Source organism: Misgurnus anguillicaudatus, chromosome 5 (genome assembly GCF_027580225.2).
Source record: "Misgurnus anguillicaudatus chromosome 5, ASM2758022v2, whole genome shotgun sequence".
Lineage (NCBI taxonomy): Eukaryota > Metazoa > Chordata > Actinopteri > Cypriniformes > Cobitidae > Misgurnus > Misgurnus anguillicaudatus.
The window spans coordinates 19,477,952-19,501,190 of record NC_073341.2 but is presented as its reverse complement, the minus strand read 5'-3'; the positions used below and the strand labels follow the sequence as shown (position 1 = coordinate 19,501,190).

The 23,239-nt window shown below is 38.9% G+C and overlaps 1 protein-coding gene across 1 annotated transcript in view; it reads right to left on the bottom strand.

Moving 5' to 3' along the window:
* The window catches only part of kcnip3a (Kv channel interacting protein 3a, calsenilin), a 73,280-nt gene extending 54,755 nt beyond the window's left edge, over nucleotides 1-18,525 (bottom strand). The window contains exon 1 of the mRNA XM_055168963.2: nucleotides 18,361-18,525. Within this exon, the coding sequence (XP_055024938.1) occupies nucleotides 18,361-18,366 (6 nt within the window). The 5' untranslated portion in view covers nucleotides 18,367-18,525. The remainder of the gene's footprint in view (nucleotides 1-18,360) is intronic.
* Nucleotides 18,526-23,239: the final 4,714 nt, after the last annotated feature.

Genomic DNA, 23,239 nt, shown 5'->3' with positions numbered 1-23,239 from the left:
TACCACAACTTTAGCTTTTTACCTCAAATTGCACTAAAAAACCTTTTGCTTCAGATACTGTGCATGAACACAGGTTGGAAAGTGAATTTATCGTCTGATAAATGGCTCTTTTTACTGGAAAGTATTTCCCCCATTCATAGTAGTAGTAGTGCAGCATCTTGTAAATATCTATAATCTTTGGCAAGCATCATCTGCGAAAACAGATACATTCATTCAGTGCAACCATTACAGCGAATGTGTTCAGCGGCTAGCCATTAAGTGTACAGTATACTCATTAACGCAGTGCATCATGGGATTGAATGAATGTATTTCATAATTTCCACTCTGGTATTGGTGTACAGCGGACACAATCTATAAAACTATATTATCATGACTTCATAAGTAAAATTACAGCAAAAAAAAGTATTTTTGTATTACGAACAATTTCTTTAATTTATTGTGCCCGTTATTTACTGGGTTTTTTATACCCTTCATTTTACCCTTTTTTTTACAGATTTTTTACAGTGTAATTGTGGCTATGCATAATTTGGCACGAACAAAACAAAAGTATCATTATGATTACAAAGAGGAGAGCACAATGTAAATGCGTGGGCCATTCAGAGCCTTTTGCCAACCCATTCACTACTCACTAGTGAGTTCTTTCTTTCTCAAACCTTCCCATAATGCCTCAGTCATCATGGGATAATCACGGTACTACAGTACATGCCAGTGATAATCGCTCTGTATTCCTCTAATTGACTCAACATTGCCTGACACCCCTCCACACACACACACAATGTTCAGTGTATTCATAAGCAGTTACGCTGTCATGCACAGACATGCATCTGGGTACATGTTTGCAGACAAATACAATTTAATTCCAATCTGATTGGTGATCTAACGGCATTAAAAGCTCAGAGACGCTTCCGAAGACACCCGGAATACTGCTGGAATGTGGAATGCGTCCCTGTGTAAATGCAGGATGAGATAAAAGAGAGCACGAGAGGCAGATCCACGCTTGTTCTCCATAAGGGATGCGAACAAAAAATATGAAAGGAGAAATAGAAGGGGAGGCAAATAGAGTAGTGTAAACGCTTTGACCAAACACTCCCACCACACAGAGATATAAATAGAAGAGAGAAGAGAGAGAGAGAGAGAGAGAGAGAGAAAGAGAGAGAATTAAATTAAAGAAAAATGGCATTTGAATTTTCTCTTACATAGATAGGCGCACAATAAGCTTAATGAGGCCAAAAATACAATAAAAGAAAGGGAAGATGGAGCAGAGGGGTGAAAAATGGATAAAGGAGGAAATGACATCAAGAATAGAGGGTTACTGGATAATTTAGAGATGATATGAAAGCAGAAATTTGCATTGCTGTTTCTGTGAATTTCAGTGTAAAGGGAGCGAGAGGGAGAGAGAGAAAGAGAAAGAGAGAGCACTAAAGAGAGAGCACGATCAAAATAAATCATAACTCCACAAATTCGTCAAGTTAATTTAATGCTGCATGCTAAAGTAAACAGAAAAAAAACCCTCACATAATGAAGTTATGAAATGTGCTTTTCTCGTCTTTAATTCTGCCTACATTTGGGAACATTTATTCTCTTTTCCCTGAACAAGCAGGCATTAAATGCTTTTTAATATGTTTGTTTTACCAGGGTCTCATCTTATTAATATTTACTATCTTACAGAAAGTGCTGAGCACCTGGAAGAAAGCGATAGGGTGAAAGACAAAACACGCACACACTTAAACACGCACAGAAAGGTTGCTTTCACTTTATCTACGAGGACATCTTGACAGACAGACAGATAGATAAACACCTATTTATCATTTATAAAAGCAAGAATATCGTAGATAGGTTATTTGACTATGAGCCAACCATTCAGTCATCCAACACCCTAGCAACTGCATAATGGACATCTTATAGCAATGCCCTGCAACAACACTTGCACTGTTGTGTAACACTTGCATTAAGAATGTGAAAATGTAAAATGGCAAAAATCCAGTTATCCTCTACTTACTCGAATTAACTTGTACATGTTCTAATCACTGTTACATTCGAAAACGTGCGCCAAGTACAACCCTGTGTGACATTTAATGCCAGAGGACCAGACCCGAGGCACGGCTGTATAATTAAAGCCTAAGGGAGACTCTTCTATTCAGAGGCAAGGGAAGATCTGTGTATTACATCAGGTGTGCAGTCACCATTAAAAACACCAACTTCCTCGACCATTATAAGACACCTCCACAATACAGACTGTGCCTAGAATACTGCATAGTACAAACTGTACTCACAACTATTTTTATGCATTTTTTACCTGTGCATGAAAAGAACAGAATATGCTATGCAAAATTATACACAAAGGACTTCACTATTTGGCAAGTTTCAAAGCAAGTGGCATCTAGCTATAATCTATTCATCCAATTCTGTGTAAAAGTACTTAAGTGTACTAAAAAAGCATTGCATTACTGGATACCCAGAACATTTTGGCAGTATCGACGCATTCTTTGAGCACACTGTGCATCATAATAATTACCGTAGTAAAACTGAAGGCTAATACTAACACACGCAGTGGTCTTTAACCTCCTGCGGTAACCAGTGCTTAGTATTGATCACAGATTAATTAAATGCTGTGTAAAGCTGCATATTTAATGAGATCGAGCCACACGTCTACGCTAGATAAGACCATGCGCTCCACTTTTAAACGTCCACAAAGCTTTCTGGCTCCTACAAGCACAACAGTGGATTTCAAGAGTAAAAATCTCTTTATTTTTTTAATGGATAAAATGATTAATAACAATGATGTACTGTATAAACCCTGGCAGACTGTTAAGCAAATGGTAGTCTATTGCGAAGGAAACAAGTGTGCCGCTTTGACTAGGGGTGTAACAATAGATCGATATAGATCGATACATCGATTTTATTTCCAATGATCCAATGCATAAGAAATCGATTTGTGGTACATTTATTTTGACACTCTCTCCAGCACTTGCATGACTGTTACCGTGGGTTCACACCAGCCGCGTTTGAGGCGTCAAATTCGCGTCTACCGCATCTAGTTTGCCGCTTGAACATTTTGTAATCATGTCAATACTAGAGCAAGCTCCTGATTGGTTAACGCGGCACGTTTTTTTCGCAAAGTTCAAATTTTTTAACTTGCGCGTTTGCCGCGGCAACGCTCAATTCGCACCATTCACGCAAACTAGACGACTTTATTTAAAAAATGTGTATTTTTGTTAGTTTCTTGTTCCAATTGGGACAGAGATTGTGCCATTTTCAAAGAGTTTAATTAAATGTTTATCTTATATATTTTTACAGATATATTTTACAGTTGCATTTGTAAGTAAAAATGTAACTGCTTAACCTGATAAGGAACACTGTGCCGTACACAGTACACCCCCTCCCTTGCACGTGAGGCTGCATTACATCATTGTAACTTTGAAGCATTAAATCTTCAAAATATACGGTCATGCGGCACATCGTTGAAAAGCTTAGACTTTAGGGATTCCATTAAGGGCACACACAAAGCATTGTTTGTAGCATGATTTTTAGCAGTCATAAACTGTAATGTAGTTGTTAGTTACCTGAACCGGGCGGCGCCGATTTAGGATATTTACTTACCTTCAAAATCTTCCCTTTATCCGCTTCGGTGAATTTGTCCAAAACAAATTGTTTATAGATCCCCAAAAGTCCAAGGAAATGGAATATCCAAGCCTTTTAATCCAAAACGATTTGTGCATCTCACAATCTTGACGTTTCTGACCGAATTACGATCTAAATAGTATATACTATTAGTTCACTAACGGACATTCGTTCGAATCTCACTTTTCATTCACGATTTATAATGAATATATTTGGACGTCACGTTTATTGTGCAACGTCTGAGGAACAAATACGCCCCCTTGTGGAATTTCAGCCGTTCCATAAGAGGCTACCTAGGCACGTAATATAAAACAATATATTGACAAATGAATCGAAGCGGATCGAAGAAGTGTTTGATGTATCGCAAATACCGTGTCGCTGGTGGAGAAAATCGATTTTGTATCGAATCGTAATTAACTGTCCGATTTACACCCCTAGTCTTGACTGGCTGTTTAATGTTTATTATGAAATCCAGGGAGTCCGACATAATTTGTGCAGTTAGGGGTTGCAATAATAGCAAATACAAACGCAGTAAATCTCTACAAAACATTTGTTTTAACCATAATCCATGCCCAAGAACTGAATGTGTATGTGGCGCATATCCAATCATGATCTGTATTTACAAATCCATCCAGTAAAACCTTTCACAGAAACTGCCAGTAAACAATAAATACAATAATAGTTTAAAAACAACTAATATTATGCTGATAAAATACGCTGATTTAGCTGATTTATTTATTCTGCTACTATATATTATTACAAAAATGCGATTACAGTACAGAATATACGACATAATCTGCTTAGTTAATGTGTATAATAGTTCGTAATGTGTTTGCGCGTACTTTTGTTATGTTTAAAAGCAAATACTTAAAAGTAAGCTCATGTCTCCACCTAATGCGTAAGAAGCGATGTAATAATACTTTATAAAACAAAAACAATTCTCAAAATATTTTGTAGCTTAATATGTTTATTATGGTTTGTTCAAATAACTTGCAATGTGTTGAATGAGAAAGATACTGCTGACTGTGACAGACCGCGTGACATGTCGCCATAAACAAGTCCATTAAAAATTGCCGTTTAAAAAAAAACTCACACCAGGGACAGTTGTGACATTTTAAACCTGAAAAGTTAAAAACATGAAGTCTTGGTAAATTCCATGTACAAAGACACGATTGACTTTCCCATTGTAAAGATACTGGTATGTCTCTGTGCTTTTAAATTTGCGCATTTAAGACCTGTCACCTCCGATCAACAACACGAAATGATTGAATATATCTTCATATATCAAGCCACTTCTTAATTTTATCCTTACACTGGTTCATACATGGCAGGTGTAGTAAATATTAACTGTTTAAATCATGTTTAATGCGTGCTTCCACTACACTGTTTTCTTCCGGCTGGCTATTGAACCTGAAGTCTCGGTCCAGAAAGCAAATACGTCACATCACTTACTTCCGCATTCGAGAAAAAGGTGGATACGGTATGCTACTGTAGAATAGAGAATTTCAACTTCATTAAAAAGCTGTAAGGATAAATCACAGATGGTCTGCAGACATTTAACTGGACGTTCAAAGCTTTCTATTTGATCAATGAAAAAATACTTCTGGAATCAGACGATCACCAGATGCTGCTGTAAGACTGAAATATGTCTGATTCATGTGGATTTAAAAATAGTGACACGTTACCCATGTCCTTGAGGAAACACCAACCGTCTAAAGCTACCACGTGTTGGAGGAAACGGGAGGGAATAAAAGATATACTGCAGCTCTATCCCACCATGCGATATTAGTCAGCGAAGGTCATAAGATGAAGTCAGCTTTTATGTTCTATATTAACGCACTAGAGCCCATCGACTGAAGACCAGCCTAAGGCTACAATCTTTATACGGGCTGTTATGACTTGCACTTTAACCACCGTAAAAGAGTGAGAGAAATGAAGAGAGAGAAAGAAAGAATGGAATGCTGATGGATGCAATAATCATTAAGTATAAGTTAAGGACTCTGTGTAAGTGTTCCTTCAGATCACACATGAGATGTGAAGTCATCATCCCCACACACACGTAGCTAAACTAAGCGATCAGTCACTTGTGCTGTTACATAACGGCCAGTCCCTTCACACTTACTTCTATAAAGGATGTGAGAGAGTCACATCTAACCATAATGGAAAATACGACTTACTGACCAAAATCTCGGTAATATATGGCGATATACAGTAAATACCAAAGTTTTTTTTTTAACAAAAGTGGAATAAATTTTAACACCCAAGTCAAAGCCTAATGAAATTGAAAATACATCTGCACAAGATGCAAGCTGGATGGTTGACAAAAAAACAAATGCTGCTTTACTATAAGGGCAGCTGGCAACGCTGTCACGACCGCAACCTTCTTAAACATGATGTGATTAATCCTAGCCCCTCTGTAAATTTCTTGCGTGCCAGAGAACGGGTACAACTCATTCACTGGTTAAAAATCCCTGCACGCATAACAACCTCTCTAGTGCAAGGCGAAGGTCAGAGCCACGCGGGTTACAAGCTCAGATGCGAGGAAAATTCACAGCGTGGACACATTACAAGCTCAATTGCGTGAGAAGTCAGAGTCGGGCACATTACTGTAGCTTTCCCACAAGGCAAAGCTCACAAGCTCTCTCTTACACGAGGTAAAATACACAATGATGTTTGGTGTCACAAGTGCAGGTAATGTGGGAATGTTAATAATAGCATTATAATTAAAACATTAATGGGCAGCTAAGCCAACTATCAAAATGAAGGCTACAACTACAGTACCCACCTTATTTTTGATGTAAATGTGGGCGCTGCCATCTTTGAGCTCTTTTTGTGTTAGACTTCCGGTGAGCTACTACAGCAAATTAGTGTCGTATAGCGAGTGACACAATTGTGCCATTTTGCCTGACTTGTTAACATTGGCAGACGGTGACTTCTTTTCTCGAGGGCGCTCGATGCGAAGTTCTTCACACCATGTATGTAGCACACCATGTGTGTGTTTCCTTTTTTCAAAATATGTGTTCTGCGCATCGAGAGATCCTGTGTGCATCACGTGTCTTGTCAAAATAAGTGCCTGCTGCAGAAGCATTTTAAGGGTTTATGATAATGATACTTGCATAATCTCATGCGTAATTAGAGTTTACTGTTAAGGGAGTGTCTTGCGTGTATTTTGTGAACGTGAGCGTCTCTTTTATCATGTTTTTTTTTTTTTTTGACAAAACACGTGATGCACATGGTTTACATGACGCAACAAACACATATTTTGAAAAAGCAAGCAACACACGTGACACTCCGAACACTTATTTTGAATAAGCGCCTCTCGGATGAGCAGTCACGAGCCGCCACTGCTTGTTAATGTTTATTATGAAATCGAGGCAGTTAGGGGTTGCCATAATAGCTGGTACAACAAGCGCAGTAAATCTCTACAAAACATTTGTTATTGACCATAATGCATGTGACCATAATCAGAGCTAAATGTGGCGCCCATGATCTGTAACCGCACATTCATCCAGTAAAACCTTTCATATAAATTGCCAGTAAACAATAAATACAAGAATTGTTCAAAAATAATCTAATATTATGTTGATAAAAATATGCTGATTTAGCTGGCTTATTTATTCTACTATATATTATTACAAAAATGCAATTACAGTACAGAATATATACGACATAACATTCTGTATACATATACATGCTTATTAGTTCATGTTTATAATAGTTGTTTTAAATTAAAAACTAAATAATTTCCTAAATTACCTTCCCATGTCATCCTATAATATGTAAGAAGCGGTATAATAATATTTAGCATAAAAAAAACAATACTGAACAAATGCAATTGGTTTATATGTTTATTATGGTTTGTTCAAATAATTTATAATCTGTTGAATGAGAAAGATACTGCATGCTGACTGTCAGGAGGAAGCGCCACATTCACGCTATATGCTTAAAGGAATAGTCTACTCATTTTCAATATTAAAATATGTTATTACCTTAACTAAGAATTGTTGATACATCCCTCTATCATCTGTGTGCGTGCACGTAAGCGCTGGAGCCCGCTGCGACACTTCGATAGCATTTAGCTTAGCCCCATTCATTCAATGGTACCAATCAGAGATAAAGTTAGAAGTGACCAAACACATCAACGTTTTTCCTGTTTGGGACGAGTGGTTGTACGAGCAAGTTTGGTGGTGCAGGGTAAGGCATAGCGCTTTTCTGGGCGGATTTAAAAGAGGAACTATATTTTATGGCGTAATAGCACTTTTGGGAGTACTTTGACTCGGCGCAGTAACGAGTAAAAGTACTCCCAAATTATCCATTTTTTTTCATTATAAGAGGGAGAAGGGGAGCGGACTTTTCAGGCGAGTCGAAGTACGCCTCCTTGTCATTTCTGGCTTATAACAAAAAACTGAATAATGCCTAAAAGCTGCTGTGTGACAATATGTACAGCTAACAAGCCAAGGAACCCAGAGATGAGTTTTTATAAGCTGTTGAGCCATAAAACCCAGCCTTTGAGGAGAATGGGGTGGATCGCCGACTACGTTTCCCCCTAGTGGATGCAGTTTTACTAATAGTAGTACTATGAAAAGTTGCCTGTTTTTAAACGCTCGTTTTTTAAAGTCGACAGCTTATAAAAACGTTTTTGTTTTTTTTGGCTTGTTAGATGTACACCTTGTCAAACACCAGCTTTTAGGTATTATTCTGTTTTTAAGTTTAATCTGTAAATAAGTTTTTATAAGCTGTCGACCCCAAAAAACGAGCGTTTAAAGACACAAAAATGGACACAGGCAACTTTTCATAGTACTTCTATTAGTAGAACTGCGTCGACTAGGGGGAAACGTAGTCGGCGATCCACTTTATTCTTCTTAGAGACTGGGTTTTACGGCTCGACAGCTTATAAAAACTTATTTCTGGGTTCTTTGGCTTGTTAGCTGTACATATTGTCACACAGCAGCTTTTAGGCATTATTCAGTTTTTTGTTATAAGCCAGAAATGACAAGGAGGCGGCTTCTCGCAATACAAAGTCAATGGAGACGGTTGGATTGCTTTCCCCCCCGGTGGGCGTGGTTTTCAAATTTGCATAACTGCGCTCTGTCTCTATGCCGTCATGAATAATTAAGCAAATGTCCTCTCATTGGATAAGAACATGTACCCTCATGAATAATTATGAGACTCCATCGCATCATCTGTGTACTGTAGTACATCGCCATGTCACAACCTGTGCCAATTGTACAATGTACATTTTCAACCCGGAAAATGAAAAGAGCAGAAAAAAGCTCAAAATTACCCAGTTTTCTCTTATTGTTTAACTTAACGGATGCTAATATTATCTTCTATGACGTGCAACACAAACAACTGTTAACATCTCAGAAAACTATTTAATTAGTATTTCATGACCCTTGCAGTAGCTATTACAAATTTTCATTCTGCATTTTCCCCTTAAGGAAAAATAATTAATCTTAGCAAAGTCACTATTTGTTGCGTTCTGATTGTCATCTGGTTCTGACTTGTTGCGGCTTGTAACTGTGAGTCCTGGAGCTGTCAAATGAGACCTACAGACACACAGAGAGAGCTAGAGAGAGTTTATTTTTAGCTGAGACCACCCGGCACACATTCTCCCCTGAGACGGAGAGAAGAAACGAAAAGAAAGACCCTGTAATCAACTCACACACCTGCTGCTCTTCACTCTCTTCAGCTCACGCAATACTGTATATGATACACACTTATCTACAGAGACAAACACACAGACGCACAAACTCGTGCTGAAATCATCTCTCCTATCTGGAAATCTTCAGCTCACTTATCTATCCATTCTTGCTTCCTTTTTCTTTCCTCCTGATACTAGCTCCATCTGCCTTTCCCGCTCAATATCTTTTCCTGTCAATCTCTTTTCCAATGCTTCCTGTCCTCCCACGCCAGATGTCTGATACTGTATCTCGCAATCTCTCCTTCATTCCCCTCCTTGCCCCTCTTTTTCTGTATCATATTGTATTGGTTTTCCCCCCAAAAAGAAAAACAACTCCCATTTTCTCTGTTGTATATCATTTCTCCTGTTCCTCCCTCTCACACGTCCTCTCTGTTCTTGGGATCTGTTGCCACATGAGAGACACAGTGTTTCTCTAAATATCAAAAGGAAAGCATGTGTGTGTTCCCTTGTTGTATTTGGTCTCTTATATAATCCCTCTGATCTAACACAAGCACACTGCTCTGTCAATCATCATGGCTCAGGACCGCCCAACCAGTAGCGGCGTGAACATACTGTAAACACAAATGCAAAACCTCTTTCCTGAGATAAATTTTTTAAGAGAAATGCACTAGGTAGAATCGCTTCCCACAATGCCCTAGAACAGTGGTTCCCAAACCTTTTCAGCGTGCGGCTCCCCTTGTGTACGGTGCATTCCTTCGTGGCCCCCCAAAGAAAATTTGTGACAAAAAACTTTTCTAAAACTCAACATTTTAATAAAAAAAAACATTAAATTATACAAAAAAGTAGTGCTTTTGACTAGTAGCCTTATTTTTTTAGGATTAATTTCACAGAATTGATGATAAATTAATGTATTTCATAAAATGTCATAAAACTGGGGCCCCCCTGGCACCATCTCGCGGCCCCAAGTTTGAAAACCACTGCCTTAGACCAATCAGATGCGAGCCCTGTTGAAAAAGGTAGAGACTGTTGGTCACCAGCATCTATTGTGTTTTGTTTGTTTATTTATTTATTCCTATAACGGCATTCCAGCATCTATGGCTATATTTATGGCGAGGTTAATCCATTCCATACACAAATTAATCCATCCACAAGTTGGCAGAGGGGCAATTGCCAATTTGGCATCTCCAATTCCCCTAACCTGCATGTTTTTGGCCTGTGGGAGGAAACGTACCTGGAGTACCTGGTCATCAGTATATATTTTGTAAGATGGTTCGCGCAATCAGATTGGTGTTGCAGTGAATGACAAGAAAAAAAACAGTTTAGTCCAATTAATAGCTAGCACATAACAACAGTTATGATCTCTAGTCTTACCATAAGATACAGTAGTTTGGTGTTACAATTTCACTTAAATTTTATTCATGCAATGATGGGAAAAATAGAAACATACTTCTACTAAGGGCCTTTTAACACCTGGTCACTTCATGTGTTTTCTCTGATCGGATAGCTATCTGATTGGTTAAAACTGTTCCATTTACATTTGGCCACATAAATGCGTTTTGGCAAAACGGATATGAATCCGATCTTTCACTCCCGCGCAAAATGCAAATTTTTTAAATTACTTTTCATTACTCCTCCTTAAAAAACGTAAGACGACCTATATGCAACAAAAGGCAGCACTTACTGTACTGTATGTTGTACTGTATGTTGGGCAAGGGAAGCGCGTCTCCTTGCTCGGCATGAGATGGAGTGCACACTACAGAGCAGCAGGAGAGTGACGGCGGGATGATTTAACGTACAGGACCATGACAGGAAAAAGCATTCACGAAACTCTCCCTCAAGATTTTATTTCTTTGTTTAATATCATTCGAGTTTGTCATTGGACTCTTTTATTGGTTCTAGAAAGCTTTTTACACGCTGTTGTCACTCCATAAAGCAATGAGCGTTTCGTACTTGTTTGTTTGCCTCTTTGCCGGCTAACTTCCGGGTGACGTGCTCGGGTGGAGTTATGTGGTGACATATGTGGTTTCATCAACCAGATGTATTTGCACTTGTCCAGTTTCGCCTGAAATGCATCCCAGACCACCTCCCGAAATGGTTTGAGCGATCGTATTTAAATCCGTCTTGAAAATGTTTCAGAAGGCATTTACACCTGGGGCCTCATTCATAAAGCGTGCATACACACAGATTTGATCGTAAAGTGTGCGGGGCAAAATTCCAAGGCAAAGTCCATATTTATAAAAATTGTCTTTGACGTGAAAAAGTGTTTAGCGCTAGGGTTGCCGTGGTGACAGAATTTTCCCACCGGTTAATCGCCGCGTCACAAACCCGGTGATCCCGGTATCACCGGGTGGGACGGGCTTATAAATGCGCATGTAGACGTGCACATTTTACTTTCACTTTTGAATTACGCAACTGTTTAAATGCAGCGCTTGCGTAAGCTGCGTTAAATCGCGTATAAATTTGCGTGCAATGCGAGTCCAACAGCTGGTTTAATTAAGTGCTTGAGTCAATGTGCGCATGTAATCCTCACAGAACCCGGCAGTCCCAAGCAGAGCAACCGGCTACTTCTCCATAAAACGCTGCTTGAATGATGGGTTTATTATTTTTCTTGATGAAAAACACAACAACAAAACTATCTCGCTTATATTAAACATCATATTTGTATATTATAACAAAAACGAGTAAGCACGCGGCTTCTGCCATTGTCTGGTCAGTCAGCCTGCCTCGCACACTCGGGAATAAATGAAATCTGACACCTGCTGCTCTGTGATGTAACGCGCTTTCAGCCCCGCTGTATTCAGGCAGCAGACACATTCAGTTCTTAGTGTGTTTGCTCTCTCTAACGAAACTAAATTATTTAATTACACGAAAATATCAAAACGACGGTTAAAGACGGTGTCGCGGTGGGCAAGTGTTCTAACCGGTGAGAGGCTGAAGCCTACTTAGCGCCACGTCAGGGTCTGAGCAGACGTATGCACTTTTGCTTGTCTGATTGCTGCAGGTTTTTGGAAATATAAGCCATTCTTGCTTTTTGATATTGGGTTTAAACATTGATAAGCGCTCTTTTATATGTTTGACATTAATTACGCATCGTTTAAAGGCGGAGATCTGAAACTGCTCGACTGCGCGCACAAGTTCAAGTTCATTTGCGATTTATAGATTTGAAAGGGGTACGCGCGTTCGGTTTATAAATCACACGTACGCATTTTTGTTAAATGATCGTAAGATAAAATGTAGGATGGTTTTTACGCAGCATTTTATAAATGAGGCCCCTGGTCTTTTTATTATATGATAGCTATCCGATCAGAGAAAACACATGAAGAGACCAGGTGTACTGAGAAAAAGCCCCTAAAAGAGAACAAATGTGCATTTTGTAATGTGTTATTTTTTGTAAAACTCATTCTTTTCTTTATTTATGGTATGGTGCCTTCCGCTGTTAGTTATGAGGAAGTGCTGCAACAATGGATTAAAAATCTGGAGGTCTACTTTTTTATTTTATTTTATTTGTTGATATGTTTTATCATTGTTTAAAATGTTAACATACATAAAATAAGCGAAGCTTATATAAAAATATGTAAAACAAATATTAAAATTGAGGCTATTAATCGAATGGGCATTGGCGGGCACCTCCGTGCAGGCACCATGTTGGAGACCACTGGAAAAATGCATGTTTAAGTTGTCTTAACTTAAAACAATTAGTACTGACATATCTTAAAATATCTCAATGCCATTGTTTTGTCTCAATGCGCCAATCAGTAATGTTTTTTGTAAGGTATGTTTATAAAAACAACCTAAAAGTCCTAATATAAACCCTGTCCTGTACTGTACAATAGTACTACTGACCAGGCTGAACGAGTATTAAAATTTGTGTTGGTCTAAACTAGTCTTTTCAGCACTGAATATCTGACCATTTTAAATCCCAAACTGTCCCATTACACAGTGAAACAGCTTTCGCATACTGTTAAATCCTCTTATGAAACAGCTGCCCTGTTATTCGGAGTCTATTTGGCTCTGCCCCGTCCTTCAGGCTTAGACAAAATGAATCGACGCGGAAAGCCTCTAAATCCTGGGGGTGGACTTTGAATCTCAGAAGGTCTGATCGTGAAGATTGATCGGATTGAGAGATGTCTGGCATTGTCTTGTTGGCCAAAATGAGAGGCTGATTGAAAGTCAGATGGAAAACAGACTAAAATGATCCGCTGTTCCCGAAGTAGAGATTGGGAAGACAAAGATGGGGACAGACTGAGCAACAAAAATGATGGAGAGTGTAAAAGAGGAGTGCTTTCAGAGCTTCTTCTTTTCTTTCAGGAAATTAAAACAGTCTCATTCTACTGTAACACGCCAGCAAAGAGACCTTTTCAGTAGTTGTTGCGTCTTGGCGTTCCTCCGCTCTCATAATCGTGGACTATTACGTCTCCTGTAACGCTTTATAGTCAATAGGAGAGACATTGTGTACGCTAAGGTGACGAGATGCTATTTGTGGCCACTTGTCTCTGTGGTGGCACAGCATGAAAAAGAGAGTGCGCATGCCGGCTTTATGAAGCTGGTGCATCTGCTAGTGGGTGGACGGCAGCTCCATATGCACGTCTGGGTGGCAGGTCTGCCACGGGAGCACATCTATTTATTACAGTGCCTGTGAATATGTGTGTGTTTGTGTCGCCGGGATCTGTGAAAAACAGCGGGGGGGCATTGAGAGCAATTATTCTGGTCAGCGCATCTTGTTTGCATGCACAAATGTGTCTAAGCATTTATCATGCCCAAGCGCTTTTGTGCATTTTTGCATGCCGTTCCAACATGTTTAATCTCTTTTTAGGAGTAGCATAGCTGTGACAGTCGCTTATACTAACTTTAGCACATCCTGTACAGATATGAACGTTGCTGAAAAAATCAAAAGGAACCTAAGCAATATATAGGAATGAGAATATCACAGATTCACAAGTGCATAGCAACATACCTCACAGTACACCTTAGCAACCACACATCAAAGTCCTAACCACCACCCAGAACATCGTAGCAACCGCCTAGCAACAAGTCAAAATCTATTTAGAACTGCATAGTAATGCCCTGGCAACCACTCTTTTCTTTCTTCTGTAACAAAATCTAATTCTCATTCACAATTATGTCAGTGTAAATGCTTTTGCACGCACTGGCCTGAACACAGAATGCATATCGCTCATATGCATGAGCATAGATGGAAAAAAACACATGGAGATCTCTTTGAACTCAATGCATTTGATGTCAGCAAGCGCCGTCTCTCAGGGGGACGCCGTTTATTGAATTCCCCCCTAAAAAAACCTGTTTCAATAATGCTTTTGGCTTGCCTCCTCTGCCCGGCTGTACGCACAGGTCTGTTGATAATGGGTCTACGGGGAAAGGTTTGAGTCAATGGAGAACATGCGCCATTTCTCATCTCCTGCTAACAGCCGGCAGGTCAGTCCTCCCACACTAGAAGACTCCACAGCGAGGATTAAGTTCAAGGAATCGTTCGTTGTTGGCGCATTGCACATCCACCCCAGTCTTTAGATTTGAAAGATGAGAGATCTGCATTGTTTAGGCCAGGCAGTGTAGCATATTTAGCATAAATAATGACACATGCTTGGTAAGGCACAACTCATGAAACATCAAGCCCAGACCATCTGTGGTAAGCAGGTTGGAGGAGCATTTGATGAAATGGTCGTAATGGAGTATCTACTGCATTCATTTACAGTCCCATATGCAAGTGCTGGATGAAATACGCAAGCACATCCCTGTCTTTAATCTCAATTAGGAGGTGTTGCGTAGTAGCTCTCACCAGGATATTTCATCTACTCAACTCCTCATACACCAGCATTATGTATTATTCCCCTCCAGACAAACTGCACAAGCCTTCATTTATGCAGCAGTTAGTATTCCATCTACATTCTTTCAATTTATGTTTCTGATTCAAACCAGGGCTTTAAGTCTCAGCTTCCAGGCTTACACTTGCTTAACATTCAGAACCATAGCCCAATGAAAACTAAAAGCAGCAAGGCCAAACAGTCAGCAGCAGTCAGCCGATTCAGTTACGGGTGAAGCGGGCCAAAAGAAAGTTCTCCGCGGGTTTATTAGCTGCCACTTTGACACTTTGAATCGCAAAGTAACTAAAACACTTAAGGTTTATCGTGTTGCCATCAGTTTGCAACCCAGTGTTAATTTCAAACATTCGTGAGAAAAGCAGCGGACTGTTTGCCTTATGCCGTTGCTTATAAACAGAGGGAAAAACACATTCGAACACTTTCAATCGTGCTCATTAGATGAATATGAGCCTTGCCTTTGCCAGCAGTGCCAGCTCTGGTTCACCGCAGAATCCCATTTCAAGCCATTTCCTTCCCCTTTCACTTTACCAGTAGTATGGATTACATGCCACCCCAAATTATTTATTATTCCGCTTCTCACTCACCTGGACCCAAATGAGACCAGGCCACTGTGTGGTTGTTTTTGCGTTTGTCCATGTGTGAGAGGAAATTGAATTACCCTTAATGAAAGTAACTAATCTATATCAATTGATTTGGTGTGAATAGCTAAAGAGTAGTGTTTGGTTTCTGTAGTATGTAATGAAGGAAACCATAGCCATGTATCCATGACCACAAAATAAAGAGGACGTCAATAAAACAATACTGACATACAAAATATAATCGGAGGCGTCCACACAAAAGGCTAGAAATTCCTACAATATCAACACAATTGGAATATCACAATGCACTAGATAAAATCTACATGTGTATGTGTTAATGAGATTTTTAGTCAAATTAGTAGTAGTAATAGGTAAAGATTTTTTGTAAATACGTTTTTGACCCGTTCCCTACAAAAAAGCTATTGCATGATTTGCATAATGGGTCGTTTGGATCACTTTCATGATATGCCTAGAATGTTTCCATTTAATTTTTCATGATTTAAAGTCAACAGGTTTGACCTATTTATATACGAGTGAATGAATTTTATTTTCACGTTTTGCTGAACAATTCTAAGATCAATCTTAAATCCTTTCACTGTAGCAATGAAGAAATTGGATTGAACACAAGAACGAATCATAACATCAATGAACATGATTGCTTGTATGATGATAATAGCCTATTCACAGTTGGTGGTGTGCACTAAATTTATTTCTGACTACTTCTGAAACAGTAGGTCCATCTGAAAATATCAAAAATCTATCATGCTCATAATAAACCCTGCAATGAGCAAATCTAGTTTCTACTTGTTAGATCAAAGCTCTTTGGAAGTGCATTGGACAGCTCCCCAAAGTAAAGCCACTCATTTATCAAACTGAGAATGGGTTTGATCCACATTTCAAAGCCGGCATTGCCAAATTACTGAACATTTTAAATGTCAAACCTTTCTTAGAGAGAGTGAGTGAGTGAGTAGGTTTCTTAAAGCCAAAAGCCGTCACGCACCCTAAATTTCAAATCTCATTTAATCCCGCTGACTCACAAGCACGAGTAAACAGCATGATGCCATCCGTTCACCATATACGAATCCAAATAAGCGCTGACTTGGAAGAACAAAGAAGACACTCCGAAGTGGCTTTAAAATAAATGCGCAGATTTGTTTAATAAGTTGACGTAATTTCTGCTGAAACAGGACGTTAGGGCAAAACACTTAAGGTGCCAAAGAATGAAATAGTTTGTTAAATTGTTCTTTGATATTTACATGTGCAAAAATGATCCAGAAATGTCCATTTATGACCCTAGGATATGTCCTTTGAATGAAATGGTCTATTTGGAAGGGTCATAAATAATAATATTGCTCTGCTCTGAGGCTCAGGCCAGTAGCTCACATTAGTACACAGACCTTATATGTTTGAGCCTGTATCACACGAAAATACAGATTTTGAGGAACAACAAATTTTTTGGAGATTGTTAATGGCAGTGGCGGCTCGTGACTGCTCATCCAAGGGGCGCTAATTCAAAATAACTGTGAGTGTCATGTGTGTTGCTTGCGTTTTCCAAATATGTGTTTGTTATGTCATGTGAACCATGTGCATCACATGTTTTGTCAAAATAAGTGCCTGCTGCACACGCGTCAAAACCTTTTATGATAAAAGAGAAGCTCACGTTCAAAAAATACACTCCCTTAACAGTAAACTCTGATTACGCATAAGATTATGCGAGTATCTGGCAAACGCGAGCGTCTCTTTTATCATAAACCCTCACAATATGTCATTACCATGTACAGAGCTCTTATTCATCTAAATACAGTTTTGTATTATATGGCACCTTTAAGTGGCTACTCCCCTTTATACAGTATGTCACAGCATGGAATCTGATGAAAAGCTGATGTCTATAATCTAAAAAAAATTGACCAGTAGCAGAAGTGAGAGAATGTAGGTACAGTATGCCTTCTAAATGCAATTTTTCCACATATATATCCTTAAGACTCACATTTATATTAAAACTCCTATTATGTGGACTTTAAAAAGTAAACAAACTCGATTTTAATGTCAAAATATGTTAAAGCTTGGGTGTTTATGGTTCCAAAAACCACAATGAAACGTTAAAAAACAAATAAAATATGTCAGTAAGCCTCTCATCTCTTAATACGCGGAGCCTAAGTCGACCTACTGTACACGTTTCTTCACAACTTTTTGTGTAAGTCATTTTTAAAGTCCTTTAAATTGTACCTAAAATGCGTGTTTTTTAATCTGAAGAGATTTACCAATGGCTACCTACTACAAATGACTGAATTGCACCTCACGTGCCTAAAGAGCATGATCTGTATGGTGTGAAGGTCTGTAAGTGCAGTCATCAGTGCCCAAACTGTAACAATATATATTTACAAAATAAAACACATACATCGAATATGACACATGTACATCTGAATGACATGGCGACCTCGCGCGCTCTGTAAACGAGCGCATGCATTGGCGCGCGCGCTACAGTTCCAGTGAAATTATGTAACTTCATCATTCATCAACTTAGTATCTTATACAGTCGGAAGTACTGTACGAAAATACATATTATTATTTTAATATTAAATGCAATCGGCTGTTGACTCCACTGGTGGCGCTTAACGCAACAACGGCTATTTTGTCAATTTTAAATTACAGTTCATTACAGTAAAGGTGATGAATTACTCACCTGCATTGTGTCCTGTGATGAATCCCCCTCAAACCCTGAGGAGAAATGTTGTATCGACACACACCAGCTTCCCCGCGCAGGTCTGACAAGTGCAATGCGAGGGAATGCCCAAGATCCGAGAGAGAGCTCTAATCCTTCCTTTCCTCGCGTGAGAGAGAGAGAGAGAGAGAGAGAGAGAGAGAGAGAGAGAGAGAGAGAGCTCTTACGGTTTGTGTGAAATGTGTCTGTGGGTTTTATACTTTTCAAGTCATTTATTATCCAGGCTAATTAAGAAAAAAGCGCACACCCCAGCTGGTAGATTAGGATGCTAATCGAGTAGCTGCCATGTCGAAAACGTAAAGTGGCAATAAAGTAAAAAGCTGTTATCTTCAACCTCTATATTGGTATTATAAAAAGCGAATACTTTTGGTTAAAGCCCCTATAGCACAGCAAAGTAACATTATGAAAACAATGACCACCTCGTAAATGTGGTCCATTTATTAGTAGCCTACTTCTACTACTTTGGCCAAAGTCAAACATGGAATATATAAATACTTTTCCCATAAATTAAAATAAAAGTCCTCAGGGGACTCCTTTATAATGATTTAATTAATCCATCTCGGCACTGTCTACATTACAATGTATGAATATTTAGACAGTCAAGGGTTTGACTAAATAAATTAATAAATTTGCACTCAACTTTACATTAACTCTCCACCTCTCTCTCTCTCTCTCTCTCTCTCTCTCTCTCTCTCTCTCTCTCTCTCTCTCTCTCTCTCTCTCTCTCTCTCTCACATAGACTTCAAAAACAAGAACATGGCGATTACTATTCGACAAATAAGCAGGGACTGTGGACCTCTTACACCAATTAATCAAGCTTTCTGTCACACAGACACAAACAAACAGGCATAAACATCTAAAAGGCAAGCAAGACAAATGAGAGGAAGTAGCTGAGCCAGGTGTTAGATAGGATTTGGGCAGTTTGCAAATATACTTCTGATGGCCTTACTCAGCACTTTTCCTGCAGATAATGTACTGATTGTAAAAAATGTATTAAAATATGAAGGTGGGTAGGAACACACTGCCAAAAATCTATGTTTATGGCTCTAATGCGACAAATTTTATGTGCAAGTGCAAGTAGTGTTGAGTGTGTTATTATGGCAGTACCTGAAGTTGAGTTTATATGCAAACCCTAATGTTCATATACTTGAATGATTTTGTTATTGATTCTGGTCATTTGTAGTATTATAATCAGTGTACCAGGAATTGAACTTTGATTAAAATAACTTAAATAGCATCTTTATAGCATCTTTTTCAAAAACTTTAAATAAGTTGAGCTTGATGACTGCACACCTGATTGCTTGTTTCAAGCTATTATAGATTTGTTGAATATATTCAGTTTGTTTGTGTTTATAGTTTAAGGCTTTACATTTTTCACATTTTTCTCAAAAGCAAGGTCAAGCAAGCAAATTAGGGGATTACAGCAAAATACTGTGGGTTGGTTGAGTCACTGTCACTGATCCGGGAAATTGGAATGGGATTAAGGTGACGGTAACTTAATGAGAATTCATGTGTTAAAGTTCAAATTCATGCAAAATGTCAGATGCTGTAATATGAACAAAAGAGAATTTTACCACCATTGTGAACCAATGTTTAAAACACTTTCATTAGTGCATTATAAGTAAATTATTGCACATTTATACACTTACTCCCACTACTTTGCCTGTTTTTATTTTTTAGATGTCACTGCTGTTGTAAATGCTGTTTGTATTGTTTCCACTGTCTGCACACATGTTTGCTATGTAGCTTTATGCGGGGGTTAAATTGGGATTTGTTATGTGGGGGGAGCTCTATGGTAACATATTTAATACTGATGACAGCAAAGCCACTGGTGTGTTTCAATGAAAGCTTTAAAGTCGTGCCAGAGGTTGACCCAAAATATTTTAAAAAGAGCATCTGAACTTTAAGTTATGCAAATCTATGAGTCTGACACCCTATATTTGTTGCACGTCATTATGCACAATTGATCCAAATTTCGAAGATTTGAATATGGCTGGGTTATTTTTGACCCATAATGGGTAAATATTGGACAGAACACGTGCTGGGTTAAAAATTGACCCAATGCTGGGTTATTTTAACCAAACTGCTGGATTATTATTACCCCATGGTTGCATAACAACAACCCAACATTGGTTCATTTTTAACCCAGCACGGGGTAATTCAACCCAGCATGTGTTCTGTCCAATATTTACCCATTATGGGTCAAAAATAACCCAACCATTTTAGACTGTTATAAGATTCAACCTCCTTGACTAATTGTAGGCATAAGATACCCCAAAAGACTCAATTAACAAGAAAAGGTACAGCTAACATATTGTAATGAGATGAGTGACATGGCTATACATACTTTAATACTTTGTTTCTAGTCTAGACGACCATTGTTCAACTAAGACAAGGTAAAAACGTTTTTTTCACTCTCTGTCACCTTTAAGTTTTTTCGACGTGGGCACCATTCTTACCTCTCTCTCTCTCTTTATCTCTCATCTGTGTCTAATGATCCTGCGCAAGTGCGCATTCTTGAGGTTCTGAGTGAGACGCGGAGCTGCGTACTGATGTAGATTTAACTGAGCACATGGTGACAAAAATGATTGACGCGTCAGTGCACACGCACAAGCGCAATGGGTACACTGACGCGTAGCAGAGCGAGACCTGTCCTGGAGATTACTCCGGGATGGCCCCTGCACAATTTAAGACCTGGCCTTGTGTACCCTACTGAAAAATCCAGCTAAGACCAGCATAAGCTGTTGAGCTGGTCTCCCAGCTTGGTTTTAGCTGGTTATGCTGGTGTAGGAAGCTGGATTTGCTGGTGTAGCAAGCTGGTCTAGCTGTGTTTTGGTCACTTTTTAAGCTGGTCTAGCTGGACTTAGCTGGTCAGGCTGGAAGACCAGCTTGCCCACCAACATGACCAGCTTTGTCAGGCTGGGAGAACCAGCGTAAACCAGCTAGTGCCACCTTAAACCAGCTAAACCAGCTACCAGTCCAAATATAATATGTGTTATATATCTTAGTTGAGTTAATTCTCATTTGTTTAATATTCTGGTTTTTAGTTCTTATTAAACGTTTTACTTTTTCGTCTATTTAACACAATTTATGTATTATTTTTAGTCTATTTAACCTCCTAAGACCCGAGCTTTGGTTTGTCTTTTTTCAGATTTCTACCAGTTTTTTTGGGGTTAGGAAGAACCAATAAATATAATAACCTAATATTTTTCTAAGAACATGAAGCAGTGTATTTGTCTATGTTTGTGTACAACAGGTTCCATTTACACAGAATTAAGAATTATGGGGCATTTGAGGCACTTTTTGACATCCTCATATGTGGACATCCAGGTCTTAGGAGGTTAAGATAATGCAAGTGTGTACAGTACAGTGTGTCTTACAGTTACAGGAACAAGTGTTAGCACCATGGTCCTAAAAAATGGCTGTTAAATTGCACTGTTTACATGACAATAAAAGCTACTTCACTTCAAATCCTTACTTTTTACAAAAAGTACTACGGAATTAGGGGCCATATTGAACTTAAGTCCTCAAGTTTAATGGGTCTAAAAGGTTTCAAATTTAAATCATCATTGCTACTAAACTATTAAGAGAGGATTCTGATTTATGATGTTTCTGTAATACAGACCCTGGTAAAAGTAACTGGGGAAAACTCGATTTTGTGATTTTATTAACTGCGACTTATCTATACTGAGAAATGTTGCCTGTCTGGGTATTCTATATCTGGACACACTGAATCACTTGAACTTCAAGATGAATGTGGCTGAGACCTCTGAGTATTGAGAAAACCCAGAGAAGTACAGAAACCAATGCATGCACATACTCAAGTACACAAGCTGCAAAGTGTGAAAAAACAACAACACTTAAATGTTGCCTACTCATAAAGTGTCAAAAGAAATGATAGATTGTGCGCCTGACAATACTGACAGAAATTCATTATGCTGCCATTAAAAATTAACAAAACACTATGACAAGTACAAGATGCATTATTGTCAACTCAGATAAGTGCATCTAATAAACCCTGAGCTGGTTTTCAGGTCTGGTAAGTCTGGCCTAAGTTGTTTTCAACAGGGTGTTCATTTTACTTATATACAATTGATCATTCCAAAGTCATTCAACACATCAATGATACATTTAACAGTGCAGTCAATGTAAAAGTTAACAAAGTGCAGGTCTATGCAACAATTGTCAGGATTTACACAGGGAGACTGAGACAGGATCCAATTGCAGAAAATAAATGTTTTAATAAAGTCACTGTCCACAAGACTGAGCTTGGGTGAATAATTCAGAAAGTAAATCAGAGAGAGAGAAGATCCGCTGTGCGTTGACAGGGTGAGGTTTTCCGCTGTGCGTAGACAGGGTGAGAGTTCCAATGAGCGAAGGTCAGCTGAGAAATCCACTGCTTGAAGACAGGGTGACAGATCCACTGAGCGATGTCAGGGTGAATAATCCACTGCGCGAAGACAGGGTGAATAAATTAACTTCCACGGAGAATTTAACCGGGCAAGCCGGACCGCGGCTACAGACCCTGCGTAGGCAGCTGGACAGCGCCTCAGGCCGCACAACAGCCGAAGCTGCAGCGGAGAGTGAGATGCAAACCACTCGGAGAAGGCAGAGCAGTGGGTGACCTGGCAGATGGTGACAGCAGAGAACTCAGGTAAAATACGGAAAATAACTAAAGAAATAAACTGGAACTATGAATATTAACTTGACTTTGAAGTAAAAATAAAATAACAAAATAACAGATAACTAGAGTTATATAATACTGGGAACTAGATCGACTAGACTAGACAAGACAGGACAGGAGATATGGCAAGGCACATACAATGACGAACTCGCAGAG